The following is a 23,147-nucleotide window of genomic DNA, read 5'->3' as shown; positions in this document are numbered from 1 at the left end:
ACACATCAAACCACCTGAAGAAGTCCAAACGCTTCCCCCATAACAGGACATCTCCCAACATAGGCCATGTTTTTTGGGGTGTTCTTTTTTTTTTTTTTTTTTTTAACTATAATGGATGTTAAACCAAAACTCTAGACTAATCCTTCAATACAGGGCTGTCTCCAAATCAAACAAACATGCGTTGACATATAAACACCCGAAATAAATTCCTACGGCCAAGTAAATACAAACAGCTACATGTAGGGTAAAACGTACCACAGCCAACAATATTGCTAAGGCTACAAAAGCAGTAACCAGCTGTACTGTTAGAGTATAGGATGGAATCTGAAAGTGGTTACATTATTCCCGTGAGTGCACAATATGGGGGAATGTTGGTCCTGTAAAGCAGCATGTACCTCAGATTAAGAGTGTACTGGATTCAGAAATTCAAGCTGGATCTTTGAAAGTAAGCTCTATTTCGGTATGGAGGCATGTAAGCCATACTGGATTTTTGGAGAGTAAGCTCTATTTGGGATTGGGAAACAGAGTTTGGACATTAAGCTCTACTTGGTTATGGAGGCCATGGATTACAGATCCCAAGCTGGATTTTTGGCATGGGCTTTATTTTAGCGTTAAGGTTGGACAATTGACTGTTAAAACACATACTGAGCGAAAACTAGATTCAGATGGGAGAGCAGCCCAGCACTGAAGAATTTCCTCCAGCACTGACAAGTTGGGAGAGAATCAGGGGATGCATCTGGTGACTTGTTCACGTGTACACAGACTGTACAGGAATACTGAACAATATCTGTCAGTAGCCAGCTTCATATATAGACATACTTCTGCCATTTAAAGTTATCAAACACTAACAAATACATAATCATATAATACAGCAGAAGTATACCGATATGAACCCGAACACCAAAGAAAATTTCTTCTAGAGAATATAATATACACATTTTCAATACCAAATACAGAGAAAAGATTGATCATTCTTCTAGAATTTTGTGCAATTCATTTGTTTTTTTTTTAAACAGCAATATCATGCTTCAAAAACATCATTGTAAAGGTATAAAAACGTATCATAAGGCTGCAAAGTATAAGAAGAAAGGAGGGTATCGAACCTGAAACCACTTAGCATGTCGAAGTGCTGCTAGAGCATCCAGGCATTTTAACCTGTCCAGAACATCCGGGGGGTCTTTCGTGCTTACAGTCTCTGTGTTAACACAATCAGGCATGAGGCCGAATTCAGGAAAGGGTGTTTGACCATAAGGGCTGGGGGGTCTGGTCTGGTCTTGGGGTGATTCTCACCCTGAGGCACATCCAACAGGCAGAGGGGTTTATCATTACAGCTATATGACAGAACCAAGTCTACAGTATCATACCTAAAACCTGGGGTATGGTTTAGTACAAAACCTACTAACAAGTAGACTAGACTACACCTCATCCCGTGACTGATTTACACCACAACATAGCCACAGCCTCCGGCTCGTAAAATGTTATGTCAGAGAACACATGTACTAATTCACACACATAAGTACTCATCAATGATAAGCCACAGTGGGACTGTGGGACTCTACTCAAATATTTACATTTGGCTTGCCTTAAAGTGCTACTTCAGTCCTAAGAGACGCAAGGTTGAAATATCAAACTGATATGAAGGAAACTCTAAGGAATATAGCTAGCACCACGGTTCCAAAAAATTTATGCTGAACAAAGCTATTTAGCCCCTGTAAGTGAAGAGTCCCGAAAAACAAAATCTTCGGCAGTTTCCGTAAAATTTTCCTGTTGTGACGTAATAATATTCCTTACGTGACGATGAATCAGGCTGATATGACGTCGCACAAGGCAGTTACTCTGGAATGACGTCAAGCGCGTTTGAAAGTACGTCATCATTTGTTGCTATGAGTCAGTGATGGGTGACGTCAAATGTTCTTACATGATGTCACACCAGGCAAAATTAGAAACGGCCAAAAACTCTTGTTTCCGTATTATCCTCCCAAACTAACAACAAAGGCTTTAATGCACTGCGTTTTTTCTACAATTTAAGAAAGCAATTCCGATTATCTCAATCCTTATCATTTAACCTTGCCTTTAAGACATACATGTCTTAACACTAAAGTAGCTCTTTAACCTGTGACACAAGATACTTGTGAGCCCATATCACAGCTCCGTTTCATCAGCCCAGCGCATCCCAAAACCTGGTCAATTCGTCCGAAACAAAGGCTGCAATATATCCTTTTTGTGTTGTTGTTTGAATTTAAATCACAAACTTTTGATGTTTTTTTTTTACAAAAAAATCTGGAAAGTTGAAAGACACAGTGAAAACAACCAGCAAATGCATAGACTTCAAGTAAGAGCTGGTGTGTCACGAGACAAGTTTTTAAGACACACAAGGCCAACCAATGTGCCCCACAAGGCCAACTAATGTGCCACACCAACACCACAACAGATCAATCAAGCAGGTTATCAAAGTGTTCCACACACCAACTTAGATGAGGAATGTGAGAAGACTCCAAAACAAACCACACTTCATGTTACAGGTAATTGGGGAACAGTTTATGAAGAATTCAGGAATTGAAGATAGTGCAAAGAGTTGCCACTCTGATAGTCATTAGTACTAGACAAGGGGGAGATAACTGCCTGATGGACGCACTGCCCCTAGCCTCTGACCACCCCCACAGCACCATGGTCAAAAATCCTTCCATAGCTGCTTTCCACATGAACGACCTGTTGAAGTCTAGAAGGTGTCAACTGAGACAAACAGTCAAACATGGTGAACAATTAAACAGTTGCGTTTAACTTAAGCCATTTCAAATTGTCTCAATTTACACACCTCTATACAAGAAATCTGGCGTATTTCGAGAAATTTTGAAGAGCTTGAAATAGAGCAAAACAAAATTGATAAAACCTTGACAAATTTTTACACGACGAAATACTGTGATGGAACACACAGAAGAACATAGGCCAGTTTCAGCGTGAAGTTAATTGGACCTGTAGAATGATCATGCCATTCATTACGGATTACATTAAGACAAGGATTTTGAAACTATGACCACTCTACAAATGAGGATGGTAACTCGCAGTTAATAGAGAAATTTCCACGTTAAAAGATGTTAAATGTGAAAACAATGGAAATTTCCGCCTGGGCAAAGTTACTAGATAGGCCGGTTTCCCGTCCAATACCTCCAGAAGCCTCCGCTGTGGCAGTCTCTCTCATGATAGGGGAGGTAAGCGTGATGGTACACGACGTCTTCGGTTCTGTATCATTGGATACAATAATGGCAGCCTCCTCCACACATCGCTTCACTTCATACTTGTCCTCCGTTACAGTCTGATGAATGAAAAACATATCCACAATAAATCCAAAAACAGCCAAATAGAATTGAAATGTTGTAAGAAATATTAACAGGTAGCTGAATTTTGGCTGGAATACAACATTCAATTACAGGCAACAACTACGGGCTATCCAATGGTGACTATCAGGCCCATGACGAAAGAGACGGAAATCAAGCTCTTGCTAAGTCAGAAGGTTTGTCAGAGGTCAGGAGGAACATGGTGAAGGGCAGTGGTTTACTCTGGCCACTCTGGTTTCCTTCACCCATAAACCTGATTGCCATCACAGAAGTGAACAAGGCATTCAGAGAATAATGGTAGCTTGTCTGACTGAGCAATTTGTAAAACTGTTCATGTTCATGTGATGTGATACATTCAAATATTGACCTCTAAACAAAACAAAAAAAGTAGAATGATTGACACAGGCATACAGAGATATTATCCTCTAATTATATAATGCTAAAATCTTGCCAATAAATCCACAAGAAAGACCAATATTATCACACTGTCACAACTATGACCATCATATGCGTAAGGATTGCAGGGCAGTGACTTCATACATTATGGAGTTGTAAATCATTGTGGTAGTAAAAACACTGTGGGGGGTTAGTGTACAACTTTACCACAGAGGTCTTTGATATGCAAATCGCCAACTGCATTTGGCAATCCATGTATATGGGAGGCAACTGTGAACAGCTGAGCAAAACATTGAGCTAAGAGGTAAAAGACTTCCTTAGCTTTTGATATGCAAATCGTTACCAATGATTGGCTATCTGTGTATTATTGGAGACTACTGTAATCCAATGACTGGCCAGAAAAAAAATCAAACTGGACACCATCCCTGACAGTATGTGATCCCATGATCACAATACCTCCCCTTTATGCGAACTAAAAATATTTCAGTACAAAGTTAAACACTATTCAAATAATAAAAAAAAACAGTCTATAGAACAAAAAAGCAATAGAAAAGTAAAAGAAAACAAAAAAAGCAACTAATGAAAAAATTATCTCCTAGAGGTTTTGCTACACCCTTTCCTATACTATAGAGAGACACTGTGCCAAAATACACATTATCATAGCCCACTCACAGCCATCTGTTTGGGCAAGCCATCTGCTACCCTCTCTAGCAGCGTGCGAGTCGGCTTCTCGGCACACAGCACCACCAGGTTGACATTGAGATCTCCATGGAGTAACAGGCCCTTAGCTAACACGCCTACCCTCATCACACCCTTCAAGACCCGGGGGGCAGCAGCAGCCGGAGATTCCTCTTTCTCCCTGTAAACAATGAATTTTATGACGCTGAAGGAACAAGCTTTATCAACGCCACAAAACATGCAAATTTGGGACCATTATGCACCGTTTTTCTGTCAAATTTGTAAACTTGAAACCTTTTTGCAAACACCCTCTAAAACTACCAGGGCACAAAAAAAGAATACCCCAAAGGTGCATTTTTAATGGCAATAAAATATCATAAAATATTACTTTTGGGGCCGATGCTCATATTTTCCAAGCATGATATCATTCCAAACAAACCTTAACACACCTTGGCAAGATCAGCAGAGCTCTCAGAATCAGCACAATGAGAAATTTACTCACAAATGAAATCTTAGGTCAAATATAGAATATCTGACTTAAGAGATGCAACACAACTCAACAATGTGCATCAAATCTTTATTTTTAATTCTTACCCATCTTTCTCTCCATCTTTCTTAGCTGCATCTTTCTCTTTGTCAACTTCCATAGTTTTAGGAGCATCACTGGAAATCAGAAGACATAAAACGTAACAATGGTCAGCATTTACTAACTGCCAAGGTGTTATTTGGCAGGCCGACATTTGTACATGATCATATACCAAGTGACAATAAAATGGTTAAGGACCTCTTCTCAACTTTTGACATCAATAGTAAAGCAGCCGAGTACTTCTAAATTCGGCTCCAGCCAGGAGACTTAAAAATTGATTTGCAGATTAACTGAAATGCGAATTATCATATTTTGATTAATGCAGGAACTGACAAAGTTTTCAGGTTAGAAAACAAAAAAGATCAATACTTGAGAAAGAAAATCGACCATACATACTTCATAGGCCTTGAGTGTCATACTTCCTTAAGTGCCCATTCTCATCTAAAAAATCTGAAGTCCTGAATGGACAGTTACAAATGGTGTGAACGAGTAGTACCTTTCTGCCAAATAATCCGACACCAGCTTGAGAGCCTTTTCACAACAGGAAACAATGTTCTGTACGGCCTGAAGCTGCAAAGAAAATCATTTACTTATTTATTTGATTGGTGTTTTACGCCGTACTCAAGAATATTTCACTTATACGATGGCGGCCAGCATGTTGGTGGTAGGAAACCGGGCAAAGCCCAGGAGAAACCCATGACCGTCCACAGGTTGCTGACTTCCCACAAACGGCCGGAGAGGGCAAAGGAAATCATAAAGTCAACGTTATTTATTTATACCCATATCTCACACTAGAATTGAATTTTTGAATATTTACCACAGTTAAAACGAGAGCCACCAGAAGATGGTGAATTCCCCCAGGGCCATACATAGAGCGGCCGCATAATGATGTCATCTCATGGTTTTACTTTACATTCACAAACCACACTGCAACGAAACCAAAGAAAAATTAAAGGTTACTTCAACCTTAAGAAAGAAAACCTACCTCTGCCTCATTGGGGTAGATGCTGGCATGTTTGGACATCACATGACGGTCATCCATGGTCTCTGGCTTCCTCAGCATCTGAAAATTACCACACAAATGTGTCACAAGGAACTGACTAATCTGGGGTGGTATATTTCTGTTATTGATGTTGAGCATCGTGTTTAAGAATTTTTCACTAAGTTTTAAGGGTGGAGGAAACCGGTGTGCCCTGTAAACCACTGCCCTTTGCAATGTACAACAAACCTCCACACTGACAAGTCACAGCCAAAGTAATCAGAGCTGGATTTGAACCAATGACCTCACTGGTCCAGGGTTTGAGTCGCAGCCAGCGCTTTAAAGTGAACATAAAGTCAGCCACTAAAGCTGAATTATTTAATGTAGTATTCCAGAAATGCTCTAAATATATTTAAATAATTCTACACCGCTTATCAACAAAATGAATACAAACATCTGTCAGTACCTCATTTGGTGACGCCATTTTGCCATGTTACAGATATCTAAAATGATGTCACAAAACCTAGATCTCCTGTCCCATTGGTATTAAACCATGTGACAACAAGAAAATACAAACAAAAACGCCTGATACCCAACCAAGGATATCAGCTCTTTTTCATGTTCCAAGTGCCGATTTTTCTTTCCATTTAACGCTCGGTCAGGGCAATGTTGATGGACACAAGCACACAAGCGTGGTGTTTTAGTGGTCCTGCCCTACCCCTCCCTGCGGGGGGTAGCAATTGGCCTATTCTAATTTACCAAACTAAGAAGGACCTTCTGATTGATAGCAGGACCTTCTGATTGATAACAGACCCTTTCATTCAGATTTTTTCACAATAAATCTGACTTTGCTGAGGAAAAACAATGCAAAGTCACAATATTTTTGTTAGAACAATGACGCTCCCGAGGCAGTTTTCTTGCCAGCTCACCCTGACAAGTAACTGCAGTATCCTGCCCAACATGTACTCGTTGTGACACGGGCAGCTGTTCTCAGTTCCCCGTTCATAAATGTGTGGTCTAAATTGCATCAGTTTTATAATCCAATTTTCCAGTTTTTTAAATCCACTTTATTGCACCCATATCTGTCTGTCCATTATAAGAAAACACACTGACAATCAAGAGCTAATAGATTTCTTGATGTCACAGCCAATTATCTTCTGACGCTTTCAGCACTAGTGATTGGCCAAGTTTATAAGTTCTTCTGCAACATAGCTGCTCAGAGTAAATTGTCAGTCGATGCCACATGCCCAATGCTGCACTTCATCTACTCGGCTTTCAAAACTTTATAGAATTTTTAAAATGTTTTTCTGTGATAAATGTGTCCTATATCCTTTTTTAGTGGCAGGCTTTATGTTCACTTTAACTATCAGAGAGAGGTTTGGAGAGATTAAGATACATCAAACGTACCGGGTTAAAACTATTTTCCCCCTAATATAATATAATATCAGACAGACCAAATGGACCTGCAAACTATAGCATAACACTGTGCATTATCTATTTCCTGGAAGCATATACGTACCCCTGGACCTGACGGGGGCATAGGTGGGAAGGGCCTTGGAGGTACGGGTCCTGGGCGTCCTTGGCGTCTCTGCCACTCATAGTAATCCATCTCCTCTTCGTATCTCCTGCGCTCCTCCCAGTACATCTCCTCCTCCATTCTGTAAATGCATACAGGTTAGTGTTGTCAAATGATACACAATGAAATGTTAAATATTGTCCCATATCAGGGAAGTAACAGACTGGGTTGAGAAGAAGCCAAATGAAGGACATTAAAAGAACCATATTCACTCTCCCCCTCCCCATTATGAACAAAACCAATGCCAACAGGTCAGAATACAGCACTGGGCCAAACACTTACGACTTAAGAGAGCTTAAGATAATCTCACTCATGATGTGTTTTCTGAACGTACAGGTTAAGCATAATTTATTTGATTGTTTTACACTGTACTCAAGTATCTTTCACTTATATGATGGAGTCCAGCATTATGGTGGGAGGCAACCTGTAAGAGCCTGAGGGAAATTCACGACCATCTGCAGGTTGCTGGCAGACCCTTTCCACGTACCACACGAGAGGACGCATGCATGAGCTGGACCTGAACTTGTAGCAGTAGCACTGGTGAGATGGCTCCTGGGTAACTGTGCTGCACTAGCACGCCAACCACTCTGCGACGATGTCAGAACCTCAGTTTCAGAAGAGTGATCACTATTGAGTTGTCACTGTGTAACAAGTTCATGAAGCCCAGCCTAGTCATTACCCACCTCATCTCCTCCCTCCATCGCTCCTCCTGCTCGCGTCTCCTCCAGTACTCCTCCTTCTGGGCCTGCCGCCTCAGTTTCTCCTCCTGAGCCTTCCTCACACGGATACTTGGCTTCACCTCCACCAGCAGTGTTGGATCCACTTTTTTCTGCAGGTACAAAGAAATACTATGAAACTATGAGTCACATAACATATTTTAGGACTTCAAAACAATATATTTACCTTCCAAACCAAAACATAAAAAAAACTAAATATTGCACAAGTTTTTAGTTTTCTTAACTATCCAGAGACATTTAATCAAGTAGTTCACAGGATGTCAAGAAGCCGTGTAATGTTATGAATTCACAACTGAAAGGCACATCCTGTCCTCAGGAACATCTTATTGGTCAGCTCAAGAGGTTTTTGACTTCTAAACTCGTTTGCCTTTTCTTTATGTCATATTCTAACACATTTCTCACAGGTGATGGCAGTCAGGTCAAAATACAGAGGTAACACACCAGTTACAGAGTGTTATTTACCCTAAATGACCCTAAATGAATAATTCGTCCATTTTTCCTGGTTCTGAGAGTTCTATTGATTTCAGAGAGGTGTTCTGAAGTTTGCTTCGAACATAGGATGATATTCTACTAGAAAATTGCATGTTTCAGCACTACAAAAAATATTCTGTGACATTTATTTGCCTCTAAAAATGCACTTGGGCGAAGTTTTAGGTCACTCAAGGTAGATGGTATGATTTGATTTCTATTCTATGTAATGTAGTCCACAGTACTCAATATTGTTTGCTTGGCACTCAGGCCTATGAATGGAAGAAAATGTGCAACAATAAAATTTACCTTTCCGTATACCTGACAAGCCACCTTGTTTAATCACACAGACTGACTTCCTAGTTGTTACCTTAAATTGCAGGCGGTGGCGTCGTCCCTTCATATGCATCTCTTTTGCGTTTGGGTCATTAAATTTGCACTCGCACAGCTTGCAGTGGAAACTGATGGTTTTACCCTGGTCATTCTTGATCTCATCAATGTATTCAAAACCTACAGAAACAAGCAGATTTAGAGAATTTCTATCACATGCTAAATATGGATCAAACTGGGTTTCGAACTTCATCAAATGGGACGAAGAGAAAAAAAAGAGAATCAACACAAAAAATATCCAAACTGGACAATATCTAGAGCAGTACAGCAATTATACAAGGATTGGACTGGTTTTTCAAACTTGATGTGTGGCTGCGTACAAAGTTATTTTAAAATTCAACAATATCTGGTGCAGTTATTGCACGGACACCTGAGCATGGCAGAAGAACAGACAGAACCAAAATGGTGTCCCTTGCTCTCTCTTAAACGTGGGTGAAAAAAAAAAATATAGCTGATGCCTTCAAAGGAGGATAATATATGCAGCATGAACTGGTGAAAACTTACGAAATTCTTAACTTATTTGGCCTATTTGATCATTGTAAAGACGTGCTTAGGACTCATAAAACATTTCTGAGGCGTGGAGTTCCCCAGATATTGTTAGGCAACCTACCAACAGGTTGAACGTCCTTGTCCTCCAGTAGGTCAATCTTTTCATCACTGACTTTTGCTGAAAAATTATATCAGATTTCTATATTATAATGGCAAAAATAGAGGATAGTGGTGAAAATGATAACCCACGAGACAAGAAAAATATCTATGATATTCAACCTCCACTGTGCAATATTCTATTTATTATTTATATTTTGACAATATCGTGATTTTGTGTATTTGAACAAGTTTCAGCAATGGTTTTGGTTGTTGACCTTCACAGACTTATACAGTGTGATGTCGCACATGACCTGGCACATGACATCTTGTATGACGCTATGTCTTGTTGCGTGACATAAGAAATGTTAAAGCTGACTGAACTTGTATTCTGAGGCCATTCTGCTAAGCTCGGACTGGAATATTATAAAACAAAACTTTTCACTGTGGCATCAGGGCATTGGGGTGTGTAATAACAAAAGTGATATTTAACTCTAGCCAGTGAGATATCACTTATCAGTGAAGGAAATTCTGACATTTCACTTTTATATAAATAATAAAAACAACACGCTGAGAGACCTACAGAAAGGCAGTAGGCATACAAATGCCACATTTCACTGGTGGCTAATTGGTACATAACAGGTCTACATGTCCCTCTTTACAGCGATGTGTCATTTTTTTCAGCCAATTTAGATGCTAACAGCACAACCTATGGACATTTAGTTACCTGTTTCAGCATGTAGTTTTATTACTATTGTTACCATAATGCGAAAATGTGGTGTTGTAGGGAATTTGTCTGCATGACCTCAACTAAAATTCATACAGACTGTTATTCCTACAATAATCTAGATAACTGTTTCAAGTGCTATAGCAGTATTCAAATGTGTAACAGGGGGTAAACAAAAGCACATGGCCATTTATGCCTATACTACAACATTAGAGTTTTGTGACATCTCAGGATTCAAATTTTTTTCCGTTATTAAGTTTTCAATTATGTTAGCCTAATACAACGACTCAAATACAATGCATTAAATATGCTGTATTTGCTATAGCCTGGAGGTTATAACTGTTTTTAATAAAGCCATGTGGGCGCAAAGAGTCCTGCAGAGAATACATCCCACCCATGTTTACTGTAAACAGCAATATAACTTATTCAAGACGTAGTGGAGAGAGATGTTGGCAAGGTTTACCTTCTGGAGTGGACAGAGAGCTGGTGCTGGAGGAAGTTTCCACCTTCGGCTCAGCTTTCACTTCCTCAGTCTTCACCCCGGTTGTCTTCAGCTGGGTGCCTCCTGTACAACACAACATATACCATGCTTACATGAATTCTGGCTTTCTAAGGTAACAGAGTTATTTCACTTCAAATTAGACTTAGAGGTCGTCAAATGGATTTTCACTAATATTCTCTCCACTTTTCTCTTAAGGAGACACTAACTCTGTGTTACACAGGTGAACTAACACTAAACATGGGATAAAATCCACTCATTTTAGGTTGATGTTTATACTGTTTATGAACCCATCTTCAACAGGAAAAATTGTGAGGAAAGGAATTCAAATTTTATTGACTGAAAAGCAATTTAAATAGGTGCCGCGCAGTTCAACACAAGTTAACATTCTTGTGAACTTCAAAGAGCAAGGTGAGATGTGTTCTCTTGAACCCTTTCACTGAGTTATTAGTACATAAACCCGGCAAATCTTCAGGTCTCGGCTTTATCATTAGATGAATAAATAACAATAATTTGATGTCAAGTCAGTAATATTTGAGACATACCATGGCAACCGATCCTAATGAATAATAATTAAGCATTACCGTACTAAACAACATTATACATACATACATGTTCAGTAACTTACCAACAAAAGTGATCTTGGGTGTGTGCAGCACTTTCTTGACTGGGACCTCTGGCTTCGCCTTGGGGAGGACCTTGGCTCCCATGGTAACAGAGGTGGGTGTGGTGGTCGTGTTGGCCTTGGCTGTTGTGGACAGAGCTGGTTGGGTGTTTGACGACACTACTACAGGCTCTGTAGACGGAATGGGCTTACCAAGCTTTGTGTGCAGCTTCAGGACCTGCAATAAAAGAACAGGAATTCACCACTGGACAGGATTTCAGCTTCAGCACCTAGAGTTCTAGAATTCAGGATTAAACAGGTTTTCAACTTCAGAACCGGCACTGGAAAGCAGCATTTCATAATTATAAAGGTTTCTCACACTCAGAAATAATTTACCCTACAGTACTGAATCAAAGATACAATATATTTGAAACATTTGATATTTCAGAGTGATGACCTTGTCAAAAACTTAAGTCATCCAAAATGATTTAATGGTGTGTAATATATTAGATTCAATTTATGAAGCAACACAGACGTGAATGGAATACAATCATTTATGTGTCTGAAATTATGAATCCTTGCATGATTCAAAGTCATTCTGCCTCCTTAAACAAGTGAAAGACCAAATATTTTGGCCCCTATATTTACTGTCAACACTTCACCAAATGGTTTGAAAACTGTCTACTTTTAAAGTCAAACAAGGTACTGACACACTGTACACAGGTCCTGAACTATTTTGGTTACCTTTTGATGCTTTGATCCCCGGATATGAGCAGCATAGGCGTCCGAGCCAGTGCAGGTAACATCACAGAGCTCACACCTCAGCTGGTTCTGCCCACGGCTGCCTGGCTGACTCGGTAGACCCTGCTTCATGGCCTGCTCCTTTTTCTTGTGCTTCTGGCCCTCCAAATGCTCTCGGTACGTCTGCTCCACGAAGACCAGAAAAGGGAAGTAATCAATAATATGTGACCATGCCAACAGCTTTTTAGTATCAACTAGATGGGAGAATGGACTGGAGAACACGTTTCACCAGACTGTACAGCACTAGGCTCAAACCAATTCCACAAAGTGAAATAGGCTGTGCTTAACAAAGGTGTCATGTCTGTTATGATTATAAAGATTATAAGCATCACAACAAAAAGATATTCAGTTACAAAACTTAGCAAAAAAGTAAATGGAACACATGTGATCATTGTCACCCACCTGTGGACCAGCACAGCTAATCTTGCAAACATCACAGTAATGTAGCTGGGGCTGTTTTGGGGGTCCCTTAGGCTTCTGTTTGTTCTGACCGAACGTGTTCTGCTTTTTGAACCCGCTCCAGCCTCCCGCGGCCTTGGCAGCCTGTTGTTGTTGGTAATAGTTGGTGGCTGCAGAGTACAGAGCAGCATCATACCCTGCAATCAGTGATTAGACAAAGATACTGCACATGCTGACCGACACAAGCTACCATCAGCCAGCCTCACGAGACATCACCACGTTCAGCACAATCAGCTGGGAGAGGCAGGTGGGCAAGTCAAGCTAACCGCTCTACACATAACGCTTATTGGCACAAATTTAGCAGACACTTGGGCAAAACCAAAATATGATTTCCGTTAATGATAGACATGTATACTACATTAAGAAACCGTGAAACTAAGGCTGGACAGATTTCAACAGCTCAAGTATGCCAATGAGAAAAATGTTTGCTGATAACATTCTAGAGTCAAAAAAAAAAAAAATGTATTAATCATGTTATAATACATGCACAACACGAACATATCAAACACAAAACAAAAACTCAAAACCAAAACTTCTGGAAAAGAATACACCAACAGCCAAAAGTAACGCAAAGGCAAACTTTTTCCAGTTGACAGAGAAAATGACTGACAACATAAGAGTATGAATGGCAAAATGAACTCTTCATACATTACACTACTTAGTCTTGTGGGTACTGCAGTTAATGTGGGAGTGTCAGTGTGTGCAAGACTGCTCCTGGTGAAACTGAAAAGGAACCTACACCTTCATTCCAGTATGAAGACAAAAAAAACCTTGCAAATGGGAAGCACATTCTTCAAGGACTACTCGGCCATAAAATTTCTGCCAAATGGCAAACTGGTGATTATGTTCATAATGTCTTTTTGACTCAATAAAGAAATGGTCTTGACTAGACACAAATTTTACAGCTATCGACCTTGAAGGAGAGAAGCAGTAAAAATTGCAACAGCATTATTCATAATAGACTTGCATTGGTCTTACTGAAAGAGTGGGGCAGGGAAAATCAAACTATTGATACACTGGCATTTTCGCCTTTTGTAACACAACTATGAAAGAGTGAACCCAGGAAAATGAAGCTGAAAGTGTTGGTGGAATTGCGTTATGTCTTACTAAACTATAAAGACGTGAAGCAGGAATACTTGTGCTGTGCCTGGCTAGATTTGGGGAACTAAGCAAAGAAACATGTAGAGGTACGGTAAAATTCGTGTTAAACGCCACCAACATATCACACTGATGGGGTAAAGCACTGAACACTAGAAGCATAGGAAAACTTTCAATGCACAAGGCCAAACAAACGAAGCAGAAGAGACTGTAGAAGTGTTGGTATACTCACGTTGTGCCTTACCTGAGTAAGACGAGGAGGTGGCTGTGGTTGCGTAAGTTGTTGGGTTGTTGTAGGTGGTTACCGCGGGCGTGGTCGTTGCCGGGTAGACATATGTGCCCGCCGGCGTTGAGCTCACCTGAACTTGAGGTTTCTGACTGCTTGCTTGCCGCTGGGTTGTGTTGTACGTAGAAGTTGTGTAGGCAGGCTTGGCTTTAACAACAACAACAAAAAAAAAAAAAAAAAAAGGAGAAATCAAACATTCAAATCCTATTTACTTTGTTATTCTTTCTTCCTTGACCAAATTAACGTGGTATATTTAGAAATGATGAATACAGTCTGCCTTTTTTATATCTAGAAACAGATATGCGGCATTTGACCCAAAATTTTGCCTCACTCAGAGTTCTGTTAATCTTAGAACGGTATTTTGAGGATTTCTTTGGAAGGTGGTAGTATATCCTACTTACATTATTCATATTCGTACATGTCTAGGGCTTGAATGTGAGGGAAGAATACATACCTGCTTGGTAGTGGGTCTCAGCTGCTGTGTATGCTGATGCAGCTTGTGTTGGCTGATAATATGCTTTACTTTGATCATAAGCAGCAGTAGGCTAAAACGAAAAAAACCCCATTCAAATCTCTTGCAAATGACAAACACATAACTGCTACAGAATATACGCACAAAATACCCTCAGTTAAGTTCTACACACACATATATATGAATTTATTTATTTTGACCACTGCAGTCAGAAACATCATGGGAGCAAACCAGACAGACCATCGACAACATCCACGACATTCATAATCTGCAATCAGGCCTTCCCACATATAACCAGAGAGCAAGCCAGCATGAGCTAGCATTTATCTACATGTATAACACAATATAGAATACCATAATTCTACAATCTTTTCAACCACACCTGCAACCCATATTTCCAAACATTCTGAGAGAGCTATGGGGTGTAGAGAAATAATTTGCACAGTTTTATGAAACATTTTTTATGACACAAACAAATCATTTTTAGCATTATTTTCATTATAATTGAATGCAAAAATTCCATTTAAAAAAGTGCTTTAGCGTTTGAAAAGGTTAACATTTACAGTAAGCTAAAATACACAAATGTACACATCTCTGACAAGCTGAGGTTTTTCAACTTGATTATGTCAACAAAAAGGTAAAGAAAGAGGGAGTGCTTGGAGTTTAACGTGGTATGTAACAGTTTTTCAGTCATATGACAACGAAAAAAAAGACGCAGTAGAATGCTAATAAATGCTAATGAGTTACCCAGCTGCTCTTGAAAACTGAACCAGAAGACCCAAAACAAAAAATACACTCACAATCGAATGCATCCAAGAAACAAGTAATACATTTCACTACTGCAGGCCACAAAATTTTGCACAAACGAAACGACTGTTTGCGTGTCGTTTACGTGGCGTGTAATTGTGCAGGCTGACAAATCAGTTATGCTGATCTGTTCCCCAGAAAATACAAGGTCGCTGGCCATTATCAGCCTATGATATCACGACAGCTACACGTACCACAAAATAGAAGTCATGTCAGTTGTTAGAGCTCTATATATATTAATCTGGACAATGCACTTACATTGTCTCTTGTCATCTGTGCCGTTGAGCCCAGTCTACAAACCACATATTAACTTCGTCACGGCACTTAGGTAACTCCTGAGAAGGCTTCCGTGTTATAACAAAATATTAAAACTCGTGGCTGTACTATGTGTACTTTCAGCCACATTTTCCTTCCATGAGCATGCACTCTACTTGCTTCTTTCTTATGTACACAACACGTGCTACCTAGTGGCATTCATCAACCATGAATTCTGCTCTAGGTGAGCTAGGGTAGGCGGAGAAAGGTGACATTCAATTTGAACTGAATTTCAACTTTCTATAGGCAATAACTTTCCCTGAGCTGTTCATCGTGGACATTCCCTCGTGTCAATGGTTATATCATTTCGCCCTGTGAACGAAACCATTTTAGGGACGGTGAGGTCTCCATAAGCCAGTTGAATATTATACACACTACACGTAACTAACTATAAAAGTAATTATTAATCATCAAAAGAAAATAAAAATACTCCGGAATATAACACATGCTGGTCCGGCTTTGGAAGACATGTGACTCTCAGCGTGTATGACAAACATGTTGTATATCGGCTTCCTGATCCACCCTGATCTATACTGATCACCGTTCATGCTACTGCCTCCCATGTAGACATTGTGCTATCCGAGGATTCCGCTGGATATGTATGATGATAGGAAGTACAGTAGAGGACTATATTCGCCACATGTTCACGTAACCAACTTGCGTGAACAATGTCTTTTTTTGTATTGTGGCGAAAGTGAACGATCGGAGATAAAAATGTATTGTCATAGTTTGAAAGTGCTGGACACTTACCGTCACTGCCACAGGAGTTCTAGTAGTGTAGGCATACTGTTGGGCATGAGCTGTCTGGTAGCTGTCGTACGTCTGTCCAGCTCGTGGGGCTGCAGTGGCATATGCAGCCTGAGGGGCAGCAGCAACATAAGCTGGCTGCGCCGCAGGGTAAGCAGTTGCAGCCTGCCCACTATTGGCTATTGCCGGGTAGACAAAATGTGCCATATTCATCAAGCGCTGAAATAAAGAACACAGAGGTATCAGCAATGGTCAAGACAGGTGCAATATTCTTGTAAGAGTTTATAACTGCTCGTCCAACTGGCTAGGCCATTTCTTCTTAGTTTCTCATGACAAGAGAGTCATGAGTGAATGCTTGGGATTTAACGTCGTACTCAACAATTTTTCAGTCATATGACAACGAAGGCTGCTTCACTGAGAGCACTTACTGAAGGCAAGTAAGCCACAATGCCCGAGCCATTATACTGATACGTGTCAACAAGTCACTGCACTACTCCCTTCATGCTTAACACCAAGCGAAGAAGTTACAACTTCTTCTTTTAAAGTCTTAGGTGTGACTCAACCCAGAATTGATCCTGGATCTACCGCTCCCGAAGCGGATACTCTACCAACTGTGCTATCTGGCCGGTAAGTCTAAGTCATGAGACAGAAACAAACAATTAACAGCAGCCTTCTTACAAGATCTTACAAGACAGCCTATAATCAAATCAGAGTATTTCATCAGAATGGTAACCAATCAAACCAAAACGACTATACAGATCAGATATCTTGGATCCAAAAATGTTTTCCCAACATGGTAGATGCCTGGTCAACTCCGCCTGTGCTCTGATGAGCGTGTGATCTACCAGTATGCCATTACCATATTGCTTCAATCTTCACATACTACACATGACCAAATACAGAAAATCATTTTACTACACTCACTTCATTCATTCTTGCAGCCTTGAGGCCCACCAGTCAAAAGTTCACAGAGCCGTGAATGACGCATTTCCCAGGACACACACGCCATTTTTCTATGATACAAATTGGCTAATTGTGTTAAAAGGTGATAATTTCAATTTGCACACAAAAAAAAAAGACCCCTTGCTAGACAGACGCCCTCTCTTGCACAACGTGTGTCAAACCCCATGACTGCAACTCGCTTTTTTCAGCTCTAAAATGTTTTGCACTCATTTGCCTTATCCACAAATCCACTGGATGTTTGATCGGCCGCTTTTTTCAATCATAGCCAGTGTTTAATTAAAAAAATAAAAGTTTAAAGATCTGAATCATGAAATCTTGGTACAGAATGGTGATAGTAACTCTTCTGAAAACAAAAAAAAACAACAAGTTGTTCTTCAGGTTTGGCAGAATTCTCTGCAACGTGGATAGTTCTTAAAAAGCCATTTTTAAGCCAAATCATAGAGTATCGTCGACTTACAGAGACCATGGCCTAGTAGAATGCCCTATTTTGAGCTAGCCTCAAAGCAAGCCATGCATTGCTGACAACATTGCATTGCACAAAAAACCGCAGCCACACAATCATGCAAAACTTTCTTTTGTCAGACTATAGGCCTCAGCATTGCTCAGTTGGGGCAACAATGATCAATCATCAAATTTTATGTCTCTTAAAAAATTGCCCATTTACAATGTCAATTATACACTGTCGTCAGAACAAATTTCTGTAATGCTGCCAAAGGCTTTAAAAAACCCTAATTTAATCACTTGGCAACTAATTTTGGCGAGTTAGCCTTAGTCTTGATTATTATCCGAATTGCCATTTACGATAATGAACTGAAGGTCACAACAAACCGATGTGTGCTGCCGTTTTAGAGTGGATTCCTTTAACTACTTTGCTATATAGACTGACCAGACTTTTCAGCTTGAAGATTAACCACTGCAGGTAGTATCAGAAGACGCATAAAATAGACCATGTAAATCTTTTTAACCTTGGTATTAGCACTGTTCCACAGGGTATCCTTCAAAGCATGTTCATATTTCCGCTTGATGTCTCTTTGGACTGAAGCAGCACTTGAAGGTTTTAGTAAAGGCACAAGGGCCTGTCCTTGTTATGTGACATCTTCAATACTGTAGCAGTACTATACCGTACCAAGGTGCTGAACGAGTCTATACTACCATAGTCAATCTTCAAATTCTCCTTATGTTTGGACGAAAACATCATAACACAACTGTTACTCTTCATAATATTACCAAAACACAAGGTATGTTTTCATCTACAGAACAGGCAAAATTTATTAAATGAAATTTATGAAAACATTGAAAACAATTTGAAAAAACGAGAATTTGACAGTTGAGGTTGCTATTATGTGGTAAAGTGACGTCAGTTCATTGAAGAACCAGCTTTTCACAATAAGTATCTGTGAAGGGGCTCACTGACTAACAAAAGGATAGTTGCAGAATGTAACTGTGAAAATGACCTACACAAATTTTTGGAGAGTTACTGGGAATAACTGGTTTTAATGTGTCGGAATGATGTTAAGCCACATTTACCGCATCTTCAACCAAGTCGTCAGAAAACAATCAACTGGTTCAATTGCTTCAGCGACAATCAGAAAAGGTTAACAGATTATGGGGACCTCCCGGTTACCTTTTACGTTTGGGAAGATTTAAAGCGCATGTGAAGACGTGGTAATGTGGCTTACTGTCAATCAGACACATTAGAAGCAATTATTCTCTGTAACTCCCCCCAACACTGTGTGTTGATCGATCATGTCTTCATTCATGGACAGAAATCTATGACATGATTAGGCTGTGTGGCAGGCGAAATCTCTTGGTTCTCGTTGCTAGCCTTGTTTTTTTTTTTTAAATAACGGCATATAAGGTACAGCTAGGATTTACATGCTACAAGTGCAGGCGCCTGTGGCAAGGGCGAAAACAAATGAAAACAAGCAACTCATTTCGTTTGGGTGTCCATGTGAATGGCTTGTGCAAAGTCCATAACTTTGGCAAAATTACATAGGTACTCACAAATACGGCAGACAGATACCAAGGCTAATTCAACTACTCACAATTAAATCCAAACACGTGCTTAGATGCAGCGTGCAGAACAAAAGTGCACAGCCGCCATATTGCTCACACTACAACAACACCTGAGATGATGTCACTTTCCTATTTTACACTAATCTTTGAGGCAGTGAGAACATATTTTGGTGCATGGTTACCAAGAAGCTTTACGGTTTCTCACTGCAAAGAGTGAAAACATTACATACCCACACTTTTTACAATTTCATCAAAATAACAGCACGCCGGTCTTCTGTCTACTTCCTACTGACCAAAAAGAACGTGCGTCATTTGCATAAATCGTTGTACGGAAAAAGCCGGAGAAAGGCGAACAAGAAATGACGCTACTTCGCTTTGAAAAACAGGGATTTTGTTTTGAGTGATTGAAGCACTGCTTATTTTATCTTTTGTAATCCTAAATCAGTTGTTTTCATAAGTTGTAGATAAGAGAAAGAAGAGAATAAGTGGAAGTACTATTATAGACTACAACACAGAGGGTTGTCGACGACATAGAGTCTGGCAACGTCGCCACTGTTCTAGGTTACACTTCCGGTGTCCCACTTAGACTGCAGTTGATTAGCTCTTGGGTACAACCCTGGTATGGTAATGTGGTGTCCCAGGTTAGCAGGTTTTGGGACAAACGTGGGTGAATGACTCTGGTTTTCCGTATAAGAAACGAAGAAAAAAAAAAACAACACATTTTTGTTTTTATTTTTTTTTGTATCAGTTGCCATGCGCAGTTTAACATACTGGACTCCGTATTCAAGGTTTGCTATATTTTATACACTGAGTGTTCTTATAAGTTTTATACCCGCTCTTTCTTCACATACCTTAACATGTACACATGTATATAACAGAACAAATATATATATACATGTATTTATGGCGTATTAACTGAAACTATAAAAATATACAAGGATACTTACATGCATTGTGTCATTGTATGTAATCATGTATTTGCAGTTAGTTAAGGGAAATGCTACATATGTCGACAGAATTAAATTTTCGTTTAGAAATTGTTTGGACAAACAGTTGGAAATAGTTGTATTGACTTGAATCCGAACCCTGTTCGGAAAGAGGTGGTCAAAAAACCAATGGTAATTAAGCCATGAGAGCTACATGCCTTATATAGTATATGGATTCTGTGTATCGACGTGGTAAACCAACTTTGGATCCTTGGTTGACACGTGCATGATTACTGTCTCTCGCCGTATTCAAGGTTTTTTCACTTCAACGACGGCGATCAGGTACGTTTATGGATAGACAAAATCCGAGTGCCTGGGGTAAAGGTAACAAACCTGCCGCAGCCGAAACAGCGAGAACTGGATTCGATCACGTGGCGTCATTGGTAGAGGGCCCAATATAGTCGCCTGCATGCATGGGATCGTATTTATCGCGCAAGTTAATTACAAGTGTTTAAAATCGTCAACCTCAGAACGGCCGGAAAGAACTCAAATTTTGCATGGTCGGTGCATAAATTAATTGTTTTTCAGTAAAGAACAAGTGTACAGATTTTAAACGTCCTAAACCTAAACATTTTAATTGTATAGCTGGATTTTTGACTTATGCTTTAAATTAAAAATATATATGTCACCGGTAAGATCGAACAGCCAATTAACTTGACAACAAGCATGTGGGAAATATATGTTAAAAGTGTAGAAACAATGCTGCCAAATGGATTTTTGGAAGATAGACATTGGATAAAATTTTCGCATACGGTGCTTCTGTCGAGTGGACTCGTCAAATTCGACAAGTCTAATGGAAACAGTATATTGGTTATATTTCGTGCGATTGTATATCTGGGGTTTCCTCCCACCACAATGCTAGCCGCCGTCGTATAATTGAAATGTTCTTGAGTACGGCGTAAAACACTAATCAAGTAAATAACTAAATAAGTAAATAAATAAATAAATAAATAAATATATGTGACAATCAACCAATTGTCACCGTCTTAACGTGGCTTGTCAAGAAAACTTGTCTTGGTTTTATTCCCCTCGTTGAAGTCAGACTCCACGATCGAGTCAATACGACAGAATCACACTGTGTGAAAAAGACACAACTAACATGAAGGTTTGGGAATTTAAAAGGGGGCCATAACAAAGTAATCCGTCGTCTACAAATGACCGATAAATAGATTGTTTCGTTTGATTAGAACAATCAGTAGAGGGCTTAGTTCCTGTTCATATAGCATAGCTTACTGCGGGCGTGTATGGTTTGAAACGGTCTGGGTAGAATGAGTTCCATACATATAGTTGGCTTATATTTCCATTTCCACTGATAAGCTTGACAAAGAATGATGGTTTTCTTGAAAATTGTTTAAATAAAACCGAAACATTAAATCATGTGTTGCCTTATATATTTTCTTGGAATTACCACAATCTGCTTAGCTGGCATTTACATAACACTGACTGGAAAAGAATATTATATTGTTTGTAAATAAGCATTTATACAGCGTACAAGTTTCTTTTACTGTTTAATGTACAGTTTTACAAAGACAGCCATATCACGCCGAGAGATGTAATTCATTCGTGCTCCATCTTCATATTGGGATTGCTCTGCAGTATGCGCCTGTATGGCGGCTCGTTTCCAGTTCAGCATTACCGAGATGACCGCAGCATGCAATGTCCACATGCAACGAGCGGCCATGGTCGTATGAGACTTAAGGCTGACGTAAAAAAACTGAAGTATTTTAATGAATTCAAAACCTTGAACTCACCACTAGCCTTTCAGACAGTTCAGTTTGTACTTTTGACATTGTTTTATGACGTCTTTGCGGTTGCCTCATCGGATTTCAAGAAGACCATTGACTGTGAACTTGAAGGTGAACTCGTACTTGGATGATATCAGAATATTGGTTCTTAACTTATATATAAGTATATAAGTATAATTACTCCAAGTATAATTCACTTGGAATATCAGCTAGCTTGGGTATACATCCCTTAACAGCTTGGGGATAGGCCTATGATATGAGATTTCATATCCGAGCCTCATAACAGCCTTATATAACCAACACAACGGTGTGCCATCGGGGACTGGGTGGGAGTTAATAAACAAAATCTAAACAGCTTTACTGAGAACATGTCAAACATAAAAATCAATTTACGCTTTCACGGAGCATTATAATGAGTTAAAAAAAAATTTCATAGGAAGGTTGATCTATTCACATTTAGAGACTGGAGGTGGGATTACAATTAATTTGTTTATTATAATTATGAATTAATTACGAATTTTGTCCAGGTCGGGTCACACCAAACACTTTGAAAATACTACCTCTCTTGGCGCCCAGCACTGTGAGGTTAATTAGAGCAAGGAAACATGGCTAGTTGACACGGTGTCAGTGTTAGGTGACTGGGTGGAGTGTCAGGTTTTGAATTTTGTCACACGCGAGGCTCCTCTCGACATTTTGCTCATTTTATAATGCGGTGGATTACTTTCATTTGTCGCTAAATTTTTCAACCTAATGCTTTGAGTGAGTGAGTGCGTGCTTAGGGTTTAACGTCGTACTTAACACTTTTTCAGTCATATGACGACGAAGGAATCCTTAGAGTGTATGTAATGTGCCTCCTTGTTGCAGGACGGATTTCCACCGCTCTTTTATCTAG

The 23,147-nt window shown here is 39.7% G+C and overlaps 1 protein-coding gene across 6 annotated transcripts in view; it reads right to left on the bottom strand.

Annotated features, from left to right (window-relative positions):
- The window catches only part of LOC135472436 (zinc finger RNA-binding protein-like), a 44,971-nt gene that overhangs the window by 4,930 nt on the left and 16,894 nt on the right, over positions 1 to 23,147 (bottom strand). For 3 of the 6 annotated variants that reach the window (XM_064751940.1, XM_064751941.1, XM_064751937.1), the window contains 17 exons: positions 16,549 to 16,764; positions 14,659 to 14,749; positions 14,151 to 14,351; positions 12,764 to 12,957; positions 12,305 to 12,484; positions 11,585 to 11,798; positions 10,921 to 11,022; positions 9,756 to 9,812; positions 9,126 to 9,265; positions 8,234 to 8,379; positions 7,494 to 7,632; positions 5,981 to 6,058; positions 5,492 to 5,565; positions 5,004 to 5,072; positions 4,404 to 4,590; positions 3,166 to 3,313; positions 1,104 to 1,195 (listed from right to left, as the gene is read on the bottom strand). In XM_064751940.1, the coding sequence (XP_064608010.1) occupies positions 1,104 to 1,195; positions 3,166 to 3,313; positions 4,404 to 4,590; positions 5,004 to 5,072; positions 5,492 to 5,565; positions 5,981 to 6,058; positions 7,494 to 7,632; positions 8,234 to 8,379; positions 9,126 to 9,265; positions 9,756 to 9,812; positions 10,921 to 11,022; positions 11,585 to 11,798; positions 12,305 to 12,484; positions 12,764 to 12,957; positions 14,151 to 14,351; positions 14,659 to 14,749; positions 16,549 to 16,758 (2,322 nt within the window). In that variant the 5' untranslated portion in view covers positions 16,759 to 16,764. Of the gene's footprint in view, positions 1 to 1,103; positions 1,196 to 3,165; positions 3,314 to 4,403; positions 4,591 to 5,003; positions 5,073 to 5,491; positions 5,566 to 5,980; positions 6,059 to 7,493; positions 7,633 to 8,233; positions 8,380 to 9,125; positions 9,266 to 9,755; positions 9,813 to 10,920; positions 11,023 to 11,584; positions 11,799 to 12,304; positions 12,485 to 12,763; positions 12,958 to 14,150; positions 14,352 to 14,658; positions 14,750 to 16,548; positions 16,765 to 19,754; positions 19,862 to 23,147 lie in introns of those variants that run through there. The other 3 variants (XM_064751939.1, XM_064751938.1, XR_010444529.1) reach the window with 3 other exon arrangements.

This window comes from Liolophura sinensis, chromosome 8, assembly GCF_032854445.1.
Source record: "Liolophura sinensis isolate JHLJ2023 chromosome 8, CUHK_Ljap_v2, whole genome shotgun sequence".
Lineage (NCBI taxonomy): Eukaryota > Metazoa > Mollusca > Polyplacophora > Chitonida > Chitonidae > Liolophura > Liolophura sinensis.
This window is presented reverse-complemented; position numbering and strand designations above follow the sequence as displayed.